Genomic DNA, 20,450 nt, shown 5'->3' on the forward strand with positions numbered 1-20,450 from the left:
GCAGTACTGAGGGAGTGCTGCACTGTCGGAGGGACAGTACTGAGGGAGCGCTGCACTGTCGGAGGGGCAGTACTGAGGGAACGCTGCAGTGGCGGAGGGGCAGTACTGAGGGAGCGCTGCACTGTCGGAGGGGCTGTACTGAGGGAACGCTGCACTGTCGGACGGGCAGTACTGAGGGAGCGCTGCACTGTCGGACGGGCAGTACTGAGGGAGCGCTGCACTGTCGGAGGGTCAGTACTGAGGGAGCGCTGCACTGTCGGACGGGCAGTACTGAGGGAGTGCTGCACTGTCGGAGGGTCAGTACTGAGGGAGCGCTGCACTGTCGGAGGGTCAGTACTGAGGGAGCGCTGCACTGTCGGACGGGCAGTACTGAGGGAGCGCTGCACTGTCGGAGGGTCAGTACTGAGGGAGCGCTGCACTGTCGGAGGGGCAGTACTGAGGGAGCGCTGCACTGTCGGAGGGTCAGTACTGAGGGAGCGCTGCACTGTCGGAGGGGCAGTACTGAGGGAGCGCTGCACTGTCGGAGGGTCAGTACTGAGGGAGCGCTGCACTGTCGGAGGGTCAGTACTGAGGGAGCGCTGCACTGTCGGAGGGTCAGTACTGAGGGAGCGCTGCACTGTCGGAGGGTCAGTACTGAGGGAGCGCTGCACTGTCGGACGGGCAGTACTGAGGGAGCGCTGCACTGTCAGAGGGGCAGTACTGAGGGAGCACTGCACTGTCGGAGGGTCAGTACTGAGGGAGCGCTGCACTGTCGGAGGGGCAGTACTGAGGGAGCGCTGCACTGTCGGAGGGTCAGTACTGAGGGAGCGCCGCACTGTCGGACGGGCAGTACTGAGGGAGTGCTGCACTGTCGGACGGGCAGTCCTGAGGGAGCGCTGCACTGTCGGAGGGTCAGTACTGAGGGAGCGCTGCACTGTCGGAGGGTCAGTACTGAGGGAGCACTGCACTGTCGGAGGGTCTGTACTGAGGGAGCACTGCACTGTCGGAGGGTCAGTACTGAGGGAGCGCTGCACTGTCGGACGGGCAGTACTGAGGGAGCGCTGCACTGTCGGAGGGGCAGTACTGAGGGAGTGCTGCACTGTCGGAGGGTCAGTACTGAGAGAGCGCTGCACTGTCGGAGGGGCAGTACTGAGGGAGCACTGCACTGTCGGAGGGTCAGTACTGAGGGAGCGCTGCACTGTCGGACGGGCAGTACTGAGGGAGCACTGCACTGTCGGAGGGTCAGTACTGAGGGAGCGCTGCACTGTCGGACGGGCAGTACTGAGGGAGCGCTGCACTGTCGGAGGGTCAGTACTGAGGGAGCGCTGCACTGTCGGACGGGCAGTACTGAGGGAGCACTGCACTGTCGGAGGGTCAGTACTGAGGGAGCGCTGCACTGTCGGACGGGCAGTACTGAGGGAGCACTGCACTGTCGGAGGGGCAGTACTGAGGGAGTGCTGCACTGTCGGAGGGTCAGTACTGAGAGAGCGCTGCACTGTCGGACGGGCAGTACTGAGGGAGCGCCGCACTGTCGGAGGGGCAGTGCTGAGGGAGTGCTGCACTGTCGGAGGGGCAGTACTGAGGGAGTGCTGCACTGTCGGAGGGCCAGTACTGAGGGAGTGCTGCACTGTCGGAGGGGCAGTACTGAGGGAGTGCGGCACTGTCGGAGGGCCAGTACTGAGGGAGTGCTGCACTGTCGGAGGGGCAGTACTGAGGGAGTGCTGCACTGTCCGAGGGGCAGTACTGAGGGAGCGCTGCACTGTCGGAGGGGCAGTACTGAGGGAGTGCTGCACTGTCGGAGGGGCAGTACTGAGGGAGTGCTGCACTGTCGGAGGGGCAGTACTGAGGGAGCGCTGCACTGTCCGAGGGGCAGTACTGAGGGAGCGCTGCACTGTCGGAGGGGCAGTACTGAGGGAGTGCTGCACTGTCGGAGGGGCAGTACTGAGGGAGTGCTGCACTGTCCGAGGGGCAGTACTGAGGGAGCGCTGCACTGTCAGAGGGGCAGTACTGAGGGAGCGCCGCACTGTCGGAGGGTCAGTACTGAGGGAGTGCTGCACTGTCGGAGGGTCAGTAGCGAGGGAGCGCTGCACTGTCAGAGGGGCAGTACTGAGGGAGCGCTGCACTGTCGGAGGGGCAGTACTGAGGGAGCGCTGCACTGTCGGAGGGGCAGTACTGAGGGAGCGCTGCACTGTCGGAGGGTCAGTACCGAGGGAGCGCTGCACTGTCAGAGGGGCAGTACTGAGGGAGCGCTGCACTGTCGGAGGGGCAGTACTGAGGGAGCGCTGCACTGTCGGAGGGGCAGTACTGAGGGAGCGCTGCACTGTCGGGGGGGTAGTACTGAGGGAGCACTACACTGTCGGAGGGGCAGTACTGAGGGAGCGCCGCACTGTCGGAGGGGCAGTACTGAGGGAGCGCTGCACTGTCGGAGGGGCAGTACTGAGGGAGCGCTGCACTGTCGGAGGGTCAGTACTGAGGGAGCGCTGCACTGTCGGACGGGCAGTACTGAGGGAGCGCTGCACTGTCGGAGGGGCAGTACTGAGGGAGTGCTGCACTGTCGGAGGGTCAGTACTGAGAGAGCGCTGCACTGTCGGAGGGGCAGTACTGAGGGAGCACTGCACTGTCGGAGGGTCAGTACTGAGGGAGCGCTGCACTGTCGGACGGGCAGTACTGAGGGAGCACTGCACTGTCGGAGGGTCAGTACTGAGGGAGCGCTGCACTGTCGGACGGGCAGTACTGAGGGAGCGCTGCACTGTCGGAGGGTCAGTACTGAGGGAGCGCTGCACTGTCGGACGGGCAGTACTGAGGGAGCACTGCACTGTCGGAGGGTCAGTACTGAGGGAGCGCTGCACTGTCGGACGGGCAGTACTGAGGGAGCACTGCACTGTCGGAGGGGCAGTACTGAGGGAGTGCTGCACTGTCGGAGGGTCAGTACTGAGAGAGCGCTGCACTGTCGGACGGGCAGTACTGAGGGAGCGCCGCACTGTCGGAGGGGCAGTGCTGAGGGAGTGCTGCACTGTCGGAGGGGCAGTACTGAGGGAGTGCTGCACTGTCGGAGGGCCAGTACTGAGGGAGTGCTGCACTGTCGGAGGGGCAGTACTGAGGGAGTGCGGCACTGTCGGAGGGCCAGTACTGAGGGAGTGCTGCACTGTCGGAGGGGCAGTACTGAGGGAGTGCTGCACTGTCCGAGGGGCAGTACTGAGGGAGCGCTGCACTGTCGGAGGGGCAGTACTGAGGGAGTGCTGCACTGTCGGAGGGGCAGTACTGAGGGAGTGCTGCACTGTCGGAGGGGCAGTACTGAGGGAGCGCTGCACTGTCCGAGGGGCAGTACTGAGGGAGCGCTGCACTGTCGGAGGGGCAGTACTGAGGGAGTGCTGCACTGTCGGAGGGGCAGTACTGAGGGAGTGCTGCACTGTCCGAGGGGCAGTACTGAGGGAGCGCTGCACTGTCAGAGGGGCAGTACTGAGGGAGCGCCGCACTGTCGGAGGGTCAGTACTGAGGGAGTGCTGCACTGTCGGAGGGTCAGTACCGAGGGAGCGCTGCACTGTCAGAGGGGCAGTACTGAGGGAGCGCTGCACTGTCGGAGGGGCAGTACTGAGGGAGCGCTGCACTGTCGGAGGGGCAGTACTGAGGGAGCGCTGCACTGTCGGAGGGTCAGTACCGAGGGAGCGCTGCACTGTCAGAGGGGCAGTACTGAGGGAGCGCTGCACTGTCGGAGGGGCAGTACTGAGGGAGCGCTGCACTGTCGGAGGGGCAGTACTGAGGGAGCGCTGCACTGTCGGGGGGGTAGTACTGAGGGAGCACTACACTGTCGGAGGGGCAGTACTGAGGGAGCGCCGCACTGTCGGAGGGGCAGTACTGAGGGAGCGCTGCACTGTCGGAGGGGCAGTACTGAGGGAGCGCTGCACTGTCGGAGGGGCAGTACTGAGGGAGCGCTGCACTGTCGGAGGGGCAGTACTGAGGGAGCGCTGCACTGTCGGGGGGGTAGTACTGAGGGAGCACTACACTGTCGGAGGGGCAGTACTGAGGGAGCGCCGCACTGTCGGAGGGGCAGTACTGAGGGAGTGCTGCACTGTCGGAGGGACAGTACTGAGGGAGCGCTGCACTGTCGGAGGGGGCAGTACTGAGGGAGTGCTGCACTGTCCGAGGGGCAGTACTGAGGGAGCGCTGCACTGTCGGAGGGGCAGTACTGAGGGAGTGCTGCACTGTCGGAGGGACAGTACTGAGGGAGCGCTGCACTGTCGGAGGGGCAGTACTGAGGGAACGCTGCAGTGGCGGAGGGGCAGTACTGAGGGAGCGCTGCACTGTCGGAGGGGCTGTACTGAGGGAACGCTGCACTGTCGGACGGGCAGTACTGAGGGAGCGCTGCACTGTCGGACGGGCAGTACTGAGGGAGCGCTGCACTGTCGGAGGGTCAGTACTGAGGGAGCGCTGCACTGTCGGACGGGCAGTACTGAGGGAGTGCTGCACTGTCGGAGGGTCAGTACTGAGGGAGCGCTGCACTGTCGGAGGGTCAGTACTGAGGGAGCGCTGCACTGTCGGACGGGCAGTACTGAGGGAGCGCTGCACTGTCGGAGGGTCAGTACTGAGGGAGCGCTGCACTGTCGGAGGGGCAGTACTGAGGGAGCGCTGCACTGTCGGAGGGTCAGTACTGAGGGAGCGCTGCACTGTCGGAGGGTCAGTACTGAGGGAGCGCTGCACTGTCGGAGGGGCAGTACTGAGGGAGCGCTGCACTGTCGGAGGGTCAGTACTGAGGGAGCGCTGCACTGTCGGAGGGTCAGTACTGAGGGAGCGCTGCACTGTCGGAGGGTCAGTACTGAGGGAGCGCTGCACTGTCGGAGGGTCAGTACTGAGGGAGCGCTGCACTGTCGGACGGGCAGTACTGAGGGAGCGCTGCACTGTCAGAGGGGCAGTACTGAGGGAGCACTGCACTGTCGGAGGGTCAGTACTGAGGGAGCGCTGCACTGTCGGAGGGGCAGTACTGAGGGAGCGCTGCACTGTCGGAGGGTCAGTACTGAGGGAGCGCCGCACTGTCGGACGGGCAGTACTGAGGGAGTGCTGCACTGTCGGACGGGCAGTACTGAGGGAGCGCTGCACTGTCGGAGGGTCAGTACTGAGGGAGCGCTGCACTGTCGGAGGGTCAGTACTGAGGGAGCACTGCACTGTCGGAGGGTCAGTACTGAGGGAGCACTGCACTGTCGGAGGGTCAGTACTGAGGGAGCGCTGCACTGTCGGACGGGCAGTACTGAGGGAGCGCTGCACTGTCGGAGGGGCAGTACTGAGGGAGTGCTGCACTGTCGGAGGGTCAGTACTGAGAGAGCGCTGCACTGTCGGAGGGGCAGTACTGAGGGAGCACTGCACTGTCGGAGGGTCAGTACTGAGGGAGCGCTGCACTGTCGGACGGGCAGTACTGAGGGAGCACTGCACTGTCGGAGGGTCAGTACTGAGGGAGCGCTGCACTGTCGGACGGGCAGTACTGAGGGAGCGCTGCACTGTCGGAGGGTCAGTACTGAGGGAGCGCTGCACTGTCGGACGGGCAGTACTGAGGGAGCACTGCACTGTCGGAGGGTCAGTACTGAGGGAGCGCTGCACTGTCGGACGGGCAGTACTGAGGGAGCACTGCACTGTCGGAGGGGCAGTACTGAGGGAGTGCTGCACTGTCGGAGGGTCAGTACTGAGAGAGCGCTGCACTGTCGGACGGGCAGTACTGAGGGAGCGCTGCACTCTCAGAGGGGCAGTACTGAGGGAGTGCTGCACTGTCGGAGGGGCAGTACTGAGGGAGTGCTGCACTGTCGGAGGGTCAGTACTGAGAGAGCGCTGCACTGTCGGACGGGCAGTACTGAGGGAGTGCCGCACTGTCGGAGGGGCAGTGCTGAGGGAGTGCTGCACTGTCGGAGGGGCAGTGCTGAGGGAGTGCTGCACTGTCGGAGGGGCAGTGCTGAGGGAGTGCTGCACTGTCGGAGGGGCAGTACTGAGGGAGCGCCGCACTGTCGGAGGGGCAGTACTGAGGGAGTGCTGCACTGTGGGAGGGGCAGTGCTGAGGGAGTGCTGCACTGTCGGAGGGGCAGTGCTGAGGGAGTGCCGCACTGTCGGAGGGGCAGTGCTGAGGGAGTGCTGCACTGTCGGAGGGGCAGTGCTGAGGGAGTGCTGCACTGTCGGAGGGGCAGTGCTGAGGGAGTGCTGCACTGTCGGAGGGGCAGTACTGAGGGAGCGCCGCACTGTCGGAGGGGCAGTACTGAGGGAGTGCTGCACTGTCGGAGGGGCAGTGCTGAGGGAGTGCTGCACTGTCGGAGGGGCAGTGCTGAGGGAGTGCCGCACTGTCGGAGGGGCAGTGCTGAGGGAGTGCTGCACTGTCGGAGGGGCAGTGCTGAGGGAGTGCTGCACTGTCGGAGGGGCAGTGCTGAGGGAGTGCTGCACTGTCGGAGGGGCAGTACTGAGGGAGCGCCGCACTGTCGGAGGGGCAGTACTGAGGGAGTGCTGCACTGTCGGAGGGGCAGTACTGAGGGAGTGCTGCACTGTCGGAGGGGCAGTACTGAGGGAGCGCTGCACTGTCGGAGGGGCAATACCGAGGGAGCGCTGCACTGTCAGAGGGGCAGTACTGAGGGAGCGCTGCACTGTCGGAGGGGGCAGTACTGAGGGAGTGCTGCACTGTCCGAGGGGCAGTACTGAGGGAGCGCTGCACTGTCGGAGGGGCAGTACTGAGGGAGTGCTGCACTGTCGGAGGGACAGTACTGAGGGAGCGCTGCACTGTCGGAGGGGCAGTACTGAGGGAGTGCTGCACTGTCGGAGGGACAGTACTGAGGGAGCGCTGCACTGTCGGAGGGGCAGTACTGAGGGAACGCTGCAGTGGCGGAGGGGCAGAACTGAGGGAGCGCTGCACTGTCGGAGGGGCTGTACTGAGGGAACGCTGCACTGTCGGACGGGCAGTACTGAGGGAGCGCTGCACTGTCGGACGGGCAGTACTGAGGGAGCGCTGCACTGTCGGAGGGTCAGTACTGAGGGAGCGCTGCACTGTCGGACGGGCAGTACTGAGGGAGTGCTGCACTGTCGGAGGGTCAGTACTGAGGGAGCGCTGCACTGTCGGAGGGTCAGTACTGAGGGAGCGCTGCACTGTCGGACGGGCAGTACTGAGGGAGCGCTGCAATGTCGGAGGGTCAGTACTGAGGGAGCGCTGCACTGTCGGAGGGGCAGTACTGAGGGAGCGCTGCACTGTCGGAGGGTCAGTACTGAGGGAGCGCTGCACTGTCGGAGGGTCAGTACTGAGGGAGCGCTGCACTGTCGGAGGGGCAGTACTGAGGGAGCGCTGCACTGTCGGAGGGTCAGTACTGAGGGAGCGCTGCACTGTCGGAGGGTCAGTACTGAGGGAGCGCTGCACTGTCGGAGGGTCAGTACTGAGGGAGCGCTGCACTGTCGGAGGGTCAGTACTGAGGGAGCGCTGCACTGTCGGACGGGCAGTACTGAGGGAGCGCTGCACTGTCAGAGGGGCAGTACTGAGGGAGCACTGCACTGTCGGAGGGTCAGTACTGAGGGAGCGCTGCACTGTCGGAGGGGCAGTACTGAGGGAGCGCTGCACTGTCGGAGGGTCAGTACTGAGGGAGCGCCGCACTGTCGGACGGGCAGTACTGAGGGAGTGCTGCACTGTCGGACGGGCAGTCCTGAGGGAGCGCTGCACTGTCGGAGGGTCAGTACTGAGGGAGCGCTGCACTGTCGGAGGGTCAGTACTGAGGGAGCACTGCACTGTCGGAGGGTCAGTACTGAGGGAGCACTGCACTGTCGGAGGGTCAGTACTGAGGGAGCGCTGCACTGTCGGACGGGCAGTACTGAGGGAGCGCTGCACTGTCGGAGGGGCAGTACTGAGGGAGTGCTGCACTGTCGGAGGGTCAGTACTGAGAGAGCGCTGCACTGTCGGAGGGGCAGTACTGAGGGAGCACTGCACTGTCGGAGGGTCAGTACTGAGGGAGCGCTGCACTGTCGGACGGGCAGTACTGAGGGAGCACTGCACTGTCGGAGGGTCAGTACTGAGGGAGCGCTGCACTGTCGGACGGGCAGTACTGAGGGAGCGCTGCACTGTCGGAGGGTCAGTACTGAGGGAGCGCTGCACTGTCGGACGGGCAGTACTGAGGGAGCACTGCACTGTCGGAGGGTCAGTACTGAGGGAGCGCTGCACTGTCGGACGGGCAGTACTGAGGGAGCACTGCACTGTCGGAGGGGCAGTACTGAGGGAGTGCTGCACTGTCGGAGGGTCAGTACTGAGAGAGCGCTGCACTGTCGGACGGGCAGTACTGAGGGAGCGCCGCACTGTCGGAGGGGCAGTGCTGAGGGAGTGCTGCACTGTCGGAGGGGCAGTACTGAGGGAGTGCTGCACTGTCGGAGGGCCAGTACTGAGGGAGTGCTGCACTGTCGGAGGGGCAGTACTGAGGGAGTGCGGCACTGTCGGAGGGCCAGTACTGAGGGAGTGCTGCACTGTCGGAGGGGCAGTACTGAGGGAGTGCTGCACTGTCCGAGGGGCAGTACTGAGGGAGCGCTGCACTGTCGGAGGGGCAGTACTGAGGGAGTGCTGCACTGTCGGAGGGGCAGTACTGAGGGAGTGCTGCACTGTCGGAGGGGCAGTACTGAGGGAGCGCTGCACTGTCCGAGGGGCAGTACTGAGGGAGCGCTGCACTGTCGGAGGGGCAGCACTGAGGGAGTGCTGCACTGTCGGAGGGGCAGTACTGAGGGAGTGCTGCACTGTCCGAGGGGCAGTACTGAGGGAGCGCTGCACTGTCAGAGGGGCAGTACTGAGGGAGCGCCGCACTGTCGGACGGGCAGTACTGAGGGAGTGCTGCACTGTCGGACGGGCAGTCCTGAGGGAGCGCTGCACTGTCGGAGGGTCAGTACTGAGGGAGCGCTGCACTGTCGGAGGGTCAGTACTGAGGGAGCACTGCACTGTCGGAGGGTCAGTACTGAGGGAGCACTGCACTGTCGGAGGGTCAGTACTGAGGGAGCGCTGCACTGTCGGACGGGCAGTACTGAGGGAGCGCTGCACTGTCGGAGGGGCAGTACTGAGGGAGTGCTGCACTGTCGGAGGGTCAGTACTGAGAGAGCGCTGCACTGTCGGAGGGGCAGTACTGAGGGAGCACTGCACTGTCGGTGGGTCAGTACTGAGGGAGCGCTGCACTGTCGGACGGGCAGTACTGAGGGAGCACTGCACTGTCGGAGGGTCAGTACTGAGGGAGCGCTGCACTGTCGGACGGGCAGTACTGAGGGAGCGCTGCACTGTCGGAGGGTCAGTACTGAGGGAGCGCTGCACTGTCGGACGGGCAGTACTGAGGGAGCACTGCACTGTCGGAGGGTCAGTACTGAGGGAGCGCTGCACTGTCGGACGGGCAGTACTGAGGGAGCACTGCACTGTCGGAGGGGCAGTACTGAGGGAGTGCTGCACTGTCGGAGGGTCAGTACTGAGAGAGCGCTGCACTGTCGGACGGGCAGTACTGAGGGAGCGCCGCACTGTCGGAGGGGCAGTGCTGAGGGAGTGCTGCACTGTCGGAGGGGCAGTACTGAGGGAGTGCTGCACTGTCGGAGGGCCAGTACTGAGGGAGTGCTGCACTGTCGGAGGGGCAGTACTGAGGGAGTGCGGCACTGTCGGAGGGCCAGTACTGAGGGAGTGCTGCACTGTCGGAGGGGCAGTACTGAGGGAGTGCTGCACTGTCCGAGGGGCAGTACTGAGGGAGCGCTGCACTGTCGGAGGGGCAGTACTGAGGGAGTGCTGCACTGTCGGAGGGGCAGTACTGAGGGAGTGCTGCACTGTCGGAGGGGCAGTACTGAGGGAGCGCTGCACTGTCCGAGGGGCAGTACTGAGGGAGCGCTGCACTGTCGGAGGGGCAGTACTGAGGGAGTGCTGCACTGTCGGAGGGGCAGTACTGAGGGAGTGCTGCACTGTCCGAGGGGCAGTACTGAGGGAGCGCTGCACTGTCAGAGGGGCAGTACTGAGGGAGCGCCGCACTGTCGGAGGGTCAGTACTGAGGGAGTGCTGCACTGTCGGAGGGTCAGTAGCGAGGGAGCGCTGCACTGTCAGAGGGGCAGTACTGAGGGAGCGCTGCACTGTCGGAGGGGCAGTACTGAGGGAGCGCTGCACTGTCGGAGGGGCAGTACTGAGGGAGCGCTGCACTGTCGGAGGGTCAGTACCGAGGGAGCGCTGCACTGTCAGAGGGGCAGTACTGAGGGAGCGCTGCACTGTCGGAGGGGCAGTACTGAGGGAGCGCTGCACTGTCGGAGGGGCAGTACTGAGGGAGCGCTGCACTGTCGGGGGGGTAGTACTGAGGGAGCACTACACTGTCGGAGGGGCAGTACTGAGGGAGCGCCGCACTGTCGGAGGGGCAGTACTGAGGGAGCGCTGCACTGTCGGAGGGGCAGTACTGAGGGAGCGCTGCACTGTCGGAGGGGCAGTACTGAGGGAGCGCTGCACTGTCGGAGGGGCAGTACTGAGGGAGCGCTGCACTGTCGGGGGGGTAGTACTGAGGGAGCACTACACTGTCGGAGGGGCAGTACTGAGGGAGCGCCGCACTGTCGGAGGGGCAGTACTGAGGGAGTGCTGCACTGTCGGAGGGACAGTACTGAGGGAGCGCTGCACTGTCGGAGGGGGCAGTACTGAGGGAGTGCTGCACTGTCCGAGGGGCAGTACTGAGGGAGCGCTGCACTGTCGGAGGGGCAGTACTGAGGGAGTGCTGCACTGTCGGAGGGACAGTACTGAGGGAGCGCTGCACTGTCGGAGGGGCAGTACTGAGGGAACGCTGCAGTGGCGGAGGGGCAGTACTGAGGGAGCGCTGCACTGTCGGAGGGGCTGTACTGAGGGAACGCTGCACTGTCGGACGGGCAGTACTGAGGGAGCGCTGCACTGTCGGACGGGCAGTACTGAGGGAGCGCTGCACTGTCGGAGGGTCAGTACTGAGGGAGCGCTGCACTGTCGGACGGGCAGTACTGAGGGAGTGCTGCACTGTCGGAGGGTCAGTACTGAGGGAGCGCTGCACTGTCGGAGGGTCAGTACTGAGGGAGCGCTGCACTGTCGGACGGGCAGTACTGAGGGAGCGCTGCACTGTCGGAGGGTCAGTACTGAGGGAGCGCTGCACTGTCGGAGGGGCAGTACTGAGGGAGCGCTGCACTGTCGGAGGGTCAGTACTGAGGGAGCGCTGCACTGTCGGAGGGTCAGTACTGAGGGAGCGCTGCACTGTCGGAGGGGCAGTACTGAGGGAGCGCTGCACTGTCGGAGGGTCAGTACTGAGGGAGCGCTGCACTGTCGGAGGGTCAGTACTGAGGGAGCGCTGCACTGTCGGAGGGTCAGTACTGAGGGAGCGCTGCACTGTCGGAGGGTCAGTACTGAGGGAGCGCTGCACTGTCGGACGGGCAGTACTGAGGGAGCGCTGCACTGTCAGAGGGGCAGTACTGAGGGAGCACTGCACTGTCGGAGGGTCAGTACTGAGGGAGCGCTGCACTGTCGGAGGGGCAGTACTGAGGGAGCGCTGCACTGTCGGAGGGTCAGTACTGAGGGAGCGCCGCACTGTCGGACGGGCAGTACTGAGGGAGTGCTGCACTGTCGGACGGGCAGTACTGAGGGAGCGCTGCACTGTCGGAGGGTCAGTACTGAGGGAGCGCTGCACTGTCGGAGGGTCAGTACTGAGGGAGCGCTGCACTGTCGGAGGGTCAGTACTGAGGGAGCACTGCACTGTCGGAGGGTCAGTACTGAGGGAGCGCTGCACTGTCGGACGGGCAGTACTGAGGGAGCGCTGCACTGTCGGAGGGGCAGTACTGAGGGAGTGCTGCACTGTCGGAGGGTCAGTACTGAGAGAGCGCTGCACTGTCGGAGGGGCAGTACTGAGGGAGCACTGCACTGTCGGAGGGTCAGTACTGAGGGAGCGCTGCACTGTCGGACGGGCAGTACTGAGGGAGCACTGCACTGTCGGAGGGTCAGTACTGAGGGAGCGCTGCACTGTCGGACGGGCAGTACTGAGGGAGCGCTGCACTGTCGGAGGGTCAGTACTGAGGGAGCGCTGCACTGTCGGACGGGCAGTACTGAGGGAGCACTGCACTGTCGGAGGGTCAGTACTGAGGGAGCGCTGCACTGTCGGACGGGCAGTACTGAGGGAGCACTGCACTGTCGGAGGGGCAGTACTGAGGGAGTGCTGCACTGTCGGAGGGTCAGTACTGAGAGAGCGCTGCACTGTCGGACGGGCAGTACTGAGGGAGCGCTGCACTCTCAGAGGGGCAGTACTGAGGGAGTGCTGCACTGTCGTAGGGGCAGTACTGAGGGAGTGCTGCACTGTCGGAGGGTCAGTACTGAGAGAGCGCTGCACTGTCGGACGGGCAGTACTGAGGGAGCGCTGCACTGTCGGAGGGGCAGTACTGAGGGAGCACTGCACTGTCGGAGGGTCGGTACTGAGGGAGCGCTGCACTGTCGGACGGGCAGTACTGAGGGAGCGCTGCACTGTCGGAGGGGCAGTACTGAGGGAGTGCTGCACTGTCGGACGGGCAGTACTGAGGGAGCGCTGCACTGTCGGAGGGGCAGTACTGAGGGAGTGCTGCACTGTCGGGGGGGCAGTACTGAGAGAGAGCTGCACTGTCGGACGGGCAGTACTGAGGGAGCGCTGCACTGTCGGACGGGCAGTACTGAGGGAGTGCTGCACTGTCGGACGGGCAGTACTGAGGGAGCGCTGCACTGTCGGAGGGGCAGTACTGAGGGAGTGCTGCACTGTCGGAGGGGGCAGTACTGAGGGAGCGCTGCACTGTCGGAGGGGCAGTACTGAGGGAGTGCTGCACTGTCGGAGGGGCAGTACTGAGGGAGTGCTGCACTGTCGGGGGGGCAGTACTGAGGGAGCGCTGCACTGTCGGACGGGCAGTACTGAGCGAGCGCTGCACTGTCGGACGGGCAGTACTGAGGGAGCGCTGCACTGTCGGAGGGGCAGTACTGAGGGAGTGCTGCACTGTCGGAGGGGGCAGTACTGAGGGAGCGCTGCACTGTCGGAGGGGCAGTACTGAGGGAGTGCTGCACTGTCGGAGGGGCAGTACTGAGGGAGTGCTGCACTGTCGGGGGGGCAGTACTGAGGGAGCGCTGCACTGTCGGATGGGCAGTACTGAGCGAGCGCTGCACTGTCGGACGGGCAGTACTGAGGGAGCGCTGCACTGTCGGAGGGGCAGTACTGAGGGAGTGCTGCACTGTCGGGGGGGCAGTACTGAGAGAGAGCTGCACTGTCGGACGGGCAGTACTGAGGGAGCGCTGCACTGTCGGACGGGCAGTACTGAGGGAGCGCTGCACTGTCGGACGGGCAGTACTGAGGGAGCGCTGCACTGTCGGAGGGGCAGTACTGAGGGAGTGCTGCACTGTCGGAGGGGCAGTACTGAGGGAGTGCTGCACTGTCGGAGGGGGCAGTACTGAGGGAGCGCTGCACTGTCGGAGGGGCAGTACTGAGGGAGTGCTGCACTGTCGGGGGGGCAGTACTGAGGGAGCGCTGCACTGTCGGAGAGGCAGTACTGAGGGAGCGCTGCACTGTCGGGGGGGCAGTACTGAGGGAGCGCTGCACTGTCGGACGGGCAGTACTGAGGGAGCGCTGCACTGTCGGACGGGCAGTACTGAGGGAGCGCTGCACTGTCGGAGGGGCAGTACTGAGAGTGCGCTGCACTGTCGGAGGGGCAGTACTGAGGGAGCGCTGCACTGTCGGGCAGGCAGTACTGAGGGAGCGCTGCACTGTCAAGAGGGGCAGTACTGAGAGAGCACTACACCTCGGAGGTGCCCTAGATCTGATATGCAGGTGGGGGATAGGCGGTGGGAGGAGATGAACTGGTCATTATCACATTGCTGTTTGCGGGGCCCTTTTGTGTGCAAACTGGCTGCCGCGCTTCCTACATTATAACAGTGAGTACACTTCAAAAAAAGTACTTAATTGGCTGTGAACCGCTTTGGGACGTCCTGAGGTGGTGAAAGGCAGTGTAAAGATGGGAGATCTTTCTGCTCTGTGCTGGGAGTATGGCTGCAAGAATTGTCCTGGGTGAGAGAGGGGAAATAATCTGCTGTGCCTCTTTAAAAGGGGGAGTCGCGGCGCCGCACTGGGATGCCCTGTACAGCTCTGCAGCGCCCAGCCTAGGCAGCAACACTGAATAACTCTCGTTGATACACAGCCGCTTACCCAGACTGCAGAGGTCCCCGAGCTGTTTGATGCTGGCGATGAGGGAATAGCACCCAGAGCGGAGCAGGAACTCGGGGACAATATAGCGCAGGAGAATTCTGAAACGCAGGGGTTTGCTGCAAGGCTGCGAATGATAACGGAGCAGGGAGGGGGAACTGGAAGATACAGGGAGATATAACATCAGAGTCCAGGAGAGATACAGTGAGAGAGTGGTATTGAAAAATCAGAGAGTCCAGGAGAGATACAGGGAGAGAGTGGGATTTAAAAATCAGAGTGTCCAGGAGAGATACAGGGATTTAAAAATCAGAGAGTCCCGGAGAGATACAGGGAGAGAGTGGGATTTTAAAAATCAGAGTGCAGGAGACACACGGGATTTTAAAATCAGAGTGCGGGAGAGATACAGGGAGAGAGTGGGATTTTAAAATCAGAGTGCAGGAGACACACGGGATTTTAAAATCAGAGTGCGGGAGAGATTCGGGGATTTTAAAATCAGAGTGCGGGAGAGATACAGGGAGAGAGTGGGATTTTAAAATCAGAGTGCAGGAGACACACGGGATTTTAAAATCAGAGTGCGGGAGAGATACGGGGATTTTAAAATCAGAGTGCGGTTTTCTGTTTCCCTCACTCAGCGGTTACATGGTGCAGAGTAACTGCCATTTAACTGAATGCTAACCAACTGCATTATTGATCAGACACAGCAGAGAGATCACAGTATTGACGGGTTGGGGTGTTTGAACGCACTTGTTGATCATTACACGGAGAGTCCGGAGTGCTCCAAGAATCGCTACCTGTGGAAATCTTGACGCCATGGCCAGATTGTTGCTTTCGTTCACATTCTGCAGTTTTTAACCCATTGGAACTGATGGAGACGATGCCCGGAGTCCCGGACTCAATCCCGGTGCACCAATACCTGTATCAGGGGACATCAGTCTTCGAACCCCCAACGAAACACAGCTGCCTGATCGCCACGCCTTTCTCTCCACCGTGTCTGAAATCTGCCAGGTGTGAAGAGCGTGAGGGAGCGGGTGGACCCCCCTCACCCCCAATCGATAGCAGCACCTACCCACCCCGACACCCATAATATCCAGCAGGGCAAGGGCAGCGGGCGCACGGGAAGCCCCACCAGCTCCAGGTTCCCCCTCCGAGTCACACACACCATCCCTACTTGGAACATATAATCGGCCGTTCCTTCATCGTCGCTGGGTCAAAACCCTGGAACTCCCGACTTCACGGGCATGGTGGGAGCAACCTTCACCACACGGGACTGCAGCGGTTCAAGATAGCGGTCCCATCACCGCCTTCTCAAGTGGGCAACTAGGGGGATGGGGGCAACAAATGCTGGCTGTGCCACCACCGCACCTCTAGCGATCGGCTTAGCGGAAACTCAACGGGGGTATTCAGCTCGGCTGTGAAATGTGCAGCTTGTGAAACGTTGCCTTGCCACCTGGTCAGGTAGAGAGAGAGAGAGACACAGGCGTCAAGTGGCAGCAACTCGTGGGAGGAAGGCCGGGGGGGGGGGAAGCTGCTCAGAGTAAACGGCTCGGAACAGTTGCAAAATCTCGCTCGCTCGCTCTCCGCGCAAAAAAAAATCCACCGGTAATAATTTTTGGCTCGGTTTTCTTTTTTGAATACGGTATTTCGAAAATATTTATTATATTCAGATCGGGATGATCCCGTCCCCCCCCAAACATTCTGCAGAAACCCTCCAACGTTCCCGAGCTGCTGAATTCTGACCGTTAAGTGCGGATGGGATGGGATGGGAGAGTGGGAGCGGCGGTGGTCCCGGAACAGCGGGATCCCACAGGAGGGAGGGTGCAGTCCAGGAGTCCTCGCTGGCTTGGCTTGGCGGTGCTTTTTATATTTTTGCCAGCGTGCTTGACCGGAGAGCGGGAAGCGTTAAGCCCAGACCTTCACCCAAGAGGCCACCAAATATCCCTTTAATTTAATCGCTAGTTGGGGGGGGGGGGGGTGAGGGGCGAATTTAAATAGGCATAATGTGAGCGTCAGTCAGAGTGAAGCCAGGAGGATGAGAAGGGTGGGGACGCCAGCCTGTGGGAGGGTCACCTTTGCTCCATCCCCACACCCGTTACCCATCAGCTCCCTCCCTCCCCTCCCGCCCTCGGACACCCCCTCTGCAGCAGCCCGCTCCATCGACGGGAGAGAGAGTTAACAGTTTGCGCCTTTCCGCAAGTGAAAGGATACAGAGTAAATAATCCCTTTAATTATATATATAAAAAAAAAACCTTTTTTTTTTGTTGTTGCAAAAAGTCTTTTCGCTTCTTTCTTCCTTTAGACTTCCGTCCTTTCAACCCGACTCCAAGCCCACCCAGCCAGCCAGCCCCCCCTCCCTGCCCCGTGGTGATTGCACAATGTCCGCTCCTCAGTGATCGAACTCGCAGAAACTTGCACCAGAGAGAGGAGGGAGAGAGAGAGAGGGGGAGCGTGAAACAAAAATTGTAAAAATGCAAGCTTTGCTCCCCTCTTTCTCTTTAGTGCCGGGGGGGGGGGGGGGGAGGAAGTCACAAAACCTCTCTCCCTCCTCGTGTCCCACACACACGCCCCCGCCCCTCTCGCACTTTCTACCTGTGTCTGTCTGTGTGAGAGGGGGTGTTTCCTTTTTCTCTCCTACCTCTCTCTTAAAACTTACAATTGGCTAAAATTTGAATATACACATAGAAGGATCCCCACTGCGGGGTCCTGCGGAGATTGGGAAGCTCGCTCGAGTTTCGAAGATCTCTTCTCTCCTCCCAGCACCCAAAGGAATAAAGTGTGTCCTCTTGAGGTTCAGTCCCCTCCGATTGCGTACAAGTCTTTGGCGAGAACACGCCCCTCTCTCTCTCGCTCGGCCTCACACGGAGATCTCGTAGGTGGTCCCTCCGACCCCCGACACTTTCTTCACGCCTTTGCTGGGGCTCAGGGGGGCTCCGCTGGTCGTCCCAGGGCAAGGGGGCGGCGCGGTCTGGCGAGGGTCACCTTTGCTCAGGCTTTTGGGCTGCCCGTTGCTTTTGCTGTGGGAGCCTTTCATCCTCACCTCGTCTCTGTCAGGAGGGGAGGAAGAAAGGAGGACGTTAGTTCACGTGAGGCGGGTACCGCACGGGTTAGATACAGTGTAGAACTCCCTCTACATTACCCTGACAGTGTGTCCCCACTTTATACCCAGTGTCAGCATCGAGTGCTCCCAGGACAGGTACAGCATGGGTTAGATACAGTGTAGAGCTCCCTCTACATTACCCTGACAGTGTGTCCCCACTTTATACCCAGTGTCAGCATCGAGTGCTCCCAGGGCAGGTACAGCACGGGTTAGATACAGTGTAGAGCTCCCTCTACATTACCCTGACAGTGTGTCCCCACTTTATACCCAGTGTCAGCATCGAGTGCTCCCAGGGCAGGTACAGCACGGGTTAGATACAGTGTAGAGCTCCCTCTACATTACACTGACAGTGTGTCCCCACTTTATACAGTGTCAGTATCGAGCGCTCCCAGGGCAGGTACAGCATGGGTTAGATAGTGTAGAGCTCCCTCTACATTACCCTGACAGCGTGTCCCCACTTTATAGTGTCAGTATCGAGCGCTCCCAGGGCAGGTACAGCACGGGTTAGATAGTGTAGAGCTCCCTCTACATTACCCTGACAGTGTGTCCCCACTTTATACAGTGTCAGTATCGAGCGCTCCCAGGGCAGGTACAGCATGGGTTAGATAGTGTAGAGCTCCCTCTACATTACCCTGACAGTGTGTCCCCACTTTATACAGTGTCAGTATCGAGCGCTCCCAGGGCAGGTACAGCATGGGTTAGATAGTGTAGAGCTCCCTCTACATTACCCTGACAGTGTGTCCCCACTTTATACAGTGTCAACATCGAAGCTCCCGTACCTACTAGGGGAAGAGACAAATTGTGTAACCTTAGCGGCACACTATGTTAAAGCTTGCCATAAACAGAGGGACAACCACTAAATATAAGAAGAGTATATACAAATTATATGAATGTATATTTATAGACTCAGGGAAATATCTGTTTATACACTGTATGGATAGATCTGTATTTATGTGTTCAACCATGAATGTTTTTCGATGCTTTGGCAACATAAGATGTACCTTGTCATGCCAATAAAGCGATTTGAATTGAATTGAATTAAATTACAGTGCAGAGCTCCCTCTACATTACCCTGACAGCGTGTCCCCACTTTATACCCAGTGTCAGCATCGAGCGCTCCCAGAGCAGGTACAGCACGGGTTAGATACAGTGTAGAACTCCCTCTACATTACCTACCCGTGTTCCATCTCTCTAACCCAGGGCTCACTGGGCAGTGATCAGGAGCAGGAACCCAGGCTGATTGCCCCTCTCTCTATCCCAGGGGTCACTGGGCAGTGATCAGGAGCAGGAACCCTGGCTGATTTCCCCTCTCTCTATCCCAGGGGTCACTGGGCAGTGATCAGGAGCAGGAACCCAGGCTGATTTCCCCTCTCTCTCTAACCCAGGACTCACTGGGCAGTGATCAGGAGCAGGAACCCAGGCTGATTTCCTCTCTCTCGAACCCAGGGGTCACTGGGCAGTGATCAGGAGCAGGAACCCAGGCTGATTTCCCCCTCTCTCTATCCCAGGGGTCACTGGGCAGTGATCAGGAGCAGGAACCCAGGCTGATTTCCCCTCTCTCTATCCCAGGGGTCACTGGGCAGTGATCAGGAGCAGGAACCCTGGCTGATTTCCTCTCTCTCTAACCCAGGGGTCACTGGGCAGTGATCAGGAGCAGGAACCCAGGCTGATTTCCCCTCTCTCTATCCCAGGGGATCGCTGGGCAGTGATCAGGAGCAGGAACCCAGGCTGATTTCCCCTCTCTCTAACCCAGGGGTCACTGGGCAGTGATCAGGAGCAGGAACCCAGGCTGATTTCCTCTCTCTCTAACCCAGGGGTCACTGCACAGTGATCAGGAGCAGGAACCCAGGCTGATTTCCCCTCTCTCTATCCCAGGGGTCACTGGGCAGTGATCAGGAGCAGGAACCCAGGCTGATTTCCCCTCTCTCTAACCCAGGACTCACTGGGCAGTGATCAGGAGCAGGAACCCAGGCTGATTTCCCCTCTCTCTAACCCAGGGGTCACTGGGCAGTGATCAGGAGCAGGAACCCAGGCTGATTTCCCCTCTCTCTATCCCAGGACTCACTGGGCAGTGATCAGGAGCAGGAACCCAGGCTGATTTCCCCTCTCTCTAACCCAGGGGTCACTGGGCAGTGATCAGGAGCAGGAACCCTGGCTGATTTCCCCTCTCTCTATCCCAGGACTCACTGGGCAGTGATCAGGAGCAGGAACCCAGGCTGATTTCCCCTCCCTCCCAAAACAGGTGTCAGTGAGCAATGATCAGGAACAGAAAGAAAGATTTGCATTTATATAGCGCCTTTCATGACCTCAGGATGTCCCCAAGTGCTTTACAGCCAATTACGTACTTCTTCCAAGTATAGTCACTGATGTAATGCAGGAAACATGGAAGCTAATTTGCGCACAGCAAGCTCCCACAAACAGCAAAGTGATAATGACCAGATCATGTTTTTTAGTGGTGTTGGTTGAGGGATAAATATCAGCAGCAGGACACCAGAGAGAACGTGCCTGGTCTTCCTTGAATTAGTGGACTTGGGATTTTTACGTCCACCTGAGAGGGCAGACGGGGGCCTCGGTTTAACGTCTCATCCGAAAAACAGCCCCTCTGACAGTGCATCGCTCCCTCAGTACTGACCCTCGGACAGTGCAGCGCTCCCTCAGTACTGCCCCTCCGACAGTGCAGCACTCCCTCAGTACTGCCCCCCCAACAGTGCAGCGCTCCCTCAGTACTGCCCTCCGACAGTGCAGCGCTCCCTCAGTACTGCCCCCCCGACAGTGCAGCGCTCCCTCAGTACTGCCCCCCCGACAGTGCATCGCTCCCTCAGTACTGCCCCCCCGACAGTGCAGCGCTCCCTCAGTACTGCCCCCCCGACAGTGCAGCGCTCCCTCAGTACTGCCCCCCCGACAGTGCAGCGCTCCCTCAGTACTGCCCCCCCGACAGTGCAGCGCTCCCTCGGTACTGCCCCTCCGACAGTGCATCGCTCCCTCAGTACTGCCCCTCCGACAGTGCAGCGCTCCCTCAGTACTGACCCTCGGACAGTGCAGCGCTCCCTCAGTACTGACCCTCCGACAGTGCAGCACTCCCTCAGTACTGCCCCCCCGACAGTGCAGCGCTCCCTCAGTACTGCCCCCCCGACAGTGCAGCGCTCCCTCGGTACTGCCCCTCCGACAGTGCATCGCTCCCTCAGTACTGCCCCTCCGACAGTGCAGCGCTCCCTCAGTACTGACCCTCC

General features: G+C 61.2%; 1 protein-coding gene across 4 annotated transcripts in view; it reads right to left on the reverse strand.

The window, feature by feature from the left end:
- Positions 1 to 16,330: 16,330 nt before the first annotated feature.
- LOC147092065 (palmitoyltransferase ZDHHC5-like) overlaps positions 16,331 to 20,450 on the reverse strand; it is a 98,517-nt gene continuing 94,397 nt past the window's right edge. For all 4 annotated transcript variants that reach the window (XM_085975804.1, XM_085975806.1, XM_085975805.1 and 1 more), the window contains one exon: positions 16,331 to 17,167. In XM_085975804.1, coding sequence (XP_085831930.1) covers positions 16,978 to 17,167 — 190 coding nt within the window. In that variant the 3' untranslated portion in view covers positions 16,331 to 16,977. The remainder of the gene's footprint in view (positions 17,168 to 20,450) is intronic.

The sequence above is a fragment of the Somniosus microcephalus genome, unplaced genomic scaffold (genome assembly GCF_052327205.1).
Source record: "Somniosus microcephalus isolate GS21.2 unplaced genomic scaffold, FLI_Smic_1.0 unresolved_chr2, whole genome shotgun sequence".
In the NCBI taxonomy this organism is placed as follows: Eukaryota; Metazoa; Chordata; class Chondrichthyes; order Squaliformes; family Somniosidae; genus Somniosus; species Somniosus microcephalus.